The following is a 1599-nucleotide window of genomic DNA, read 5'->3' as shown; positions in this document are numbered from 1 at the left end:
CTTCATCTATTTTCCTGTGACGATAAAAAGTGTTGCCTGCTGTTAGATTCCAGTTGGATAAGTTGACAACCCTGCATTCTCCAGCTGCCTTACCTGCCAACTGCTTTGTCAAGCTGCAGACAGTTGACAAGACCAACTGACAGATAGACAGACCAACTGACAGATAGACGGACAGACAGATAGACGGTTAGACAGAGTGCACTCAGTTAGACGAACTGTTGCACTCAACTTTGTGAAAAGTAACTATGTTGAAATGGAAGTTGGCTTGGCATTTTAAGTATGCAAATATAAGTGCAAGTGTTGGAAACTAATGTATACCATAAATCCATAAAAATTGAATTGATAAGTATAATAAACTACTATATTATTTAAGTTATACAAAATTTATGCAATAAAATTTAGTTTATTTCATATAATATCTTTTTTTTCTGTTTGCTTTATTTAATTGAAATTATTTGACTAACTGTTCAAAAAAGTATTAAATAGATGTGTATAAGAGACAGGAATTTAATAGTTTCTATGCAAGTGAAGTTTGAGGTTAAGTTCGGCTGTGGATCATATTTGAACTGCATTTGCTGTGGTTTCAAATAACTATAGAAATGTGTCAACTGTCATTAATAATCTGTGTGTGTGTGTGTGCTGTCAGTTGAGAGGAGCAAACCAAAAAAATTCAAAAACTAATTGCTTGATCTATGCCAAAAAAGGTGCTAAATAATACCAAGGTAGATGTTAAATCGTCTGCCGTATTTAGCACATTTTTTGCGTAGTATATTGGCGATAAAAATTGAACCGAAAACGGAAACGCAACGGAAGCTACTTGAGAAAAATGTGCACGCTGAAATGTCGAGTTGTCGGAGGTTGTGGCATGACTTGTGGCTCTTCCAAATCCTGCTGTGATCCCTGTAGCAGCGGCTGTTGTGGACCGTGTGGATCCTCTGGTCCCTGTGGACCGTGTGGATCCTCTGGTCCCTGTGGACCGTGTGGTCCCTGTGGTCCGTGTAGTCCCTGTGGACCGTGTGGTTCCTGTGGACCGTGTAGTCCCTGTGGACCGTGTGGTTCCTGTGGACCGTGTGGTTCCTGTGGATCCTCTGGTCCTTGTGGACCCTGTGGACCTTGTGGACCTTGTGGACCCTGCTGTGGACCTTGTGGGCCCTGCTGCGGACCTTGTGGACCCAGTTGTGGATCTTGTGGACCATGTGGACCCTGCTGTGGGCCTGGCTGTAGGCCTGGCTGTGGATCGTGCTGCGTCCAGGCTCCATGTGGCATGGTCTCCTATCGCCTCACGAGCGGACCTGTCGGTCCCGTCCAGCCCAGCATGGAGTGCTGTGGATGCTGTAACAGCGGTTGTTCTCCGCCCTTCTACTTTGTGCCCAACTCATGTGCTTGCTGCTGGGAGTGGGGCTGCTTTGGACCCTATTATTAGTCAGCAACCCTTTCATATATCCGGAGTTTTCGAATTTATCTCGGTGACTTTGATCAAACTTACTCACTTTTCAACATAATAAAAAATTTGTACATCAATTTCAACTCAGATATCTGTTTTCTGCTGTCGTTGCTCAAGCAAGACATTTATTTTTCCGGACATTGAATTTTTAATTT

The 1599-nt window shown here is 43.3% G+C and overlaps 1 protein-coding gene across 1 annotated transcript; it reads left to right on the top strand.

Annotated features, from left to right (window-relative positions):
* The first annotated feature begins 628 nt into the window (after nt 1-628).
* Nucleotides 629-1521, top strand: LOC117793203 (keratin-associated protein 5-3-like). Its single transcript, XM_034633494.1, has one exon. It carries the CDS (start codon nt 827-829, stop codon nt 1421-1423), a length of 597 nt encoding a protein of 198 aa, XP_034489385.1. The 5' UTR covers nt 629-826; the 3' UTR covers nt 1424-1521.
* The last annotated feature ends 78 nt before the right edge of the window (nt 1522-1599 follow it).

The sequence above is a fragment of the Drosophila innubila genome, unplaced genomic scaffold (assembly GCF_004354385.1).
Source record: "Drosophila innubila isolate TH190305 unplaced genomic scaffold, UK_Dinn_1.0 137_U_U, whole genome shotgun sequence".
In the NCBI taxonomy this organism is placed as follows: Eukaryota; Metazoa; Arthropoda; class Insecta; order Diptera; family Drosophilidae; genus Drosophila; species Drosophila innubila.
The sequence above is the reverse complement of the archived record's forward strand: the minus strand, read 5'-3'. Positions and strand labels throughout refer to the sequence as shown.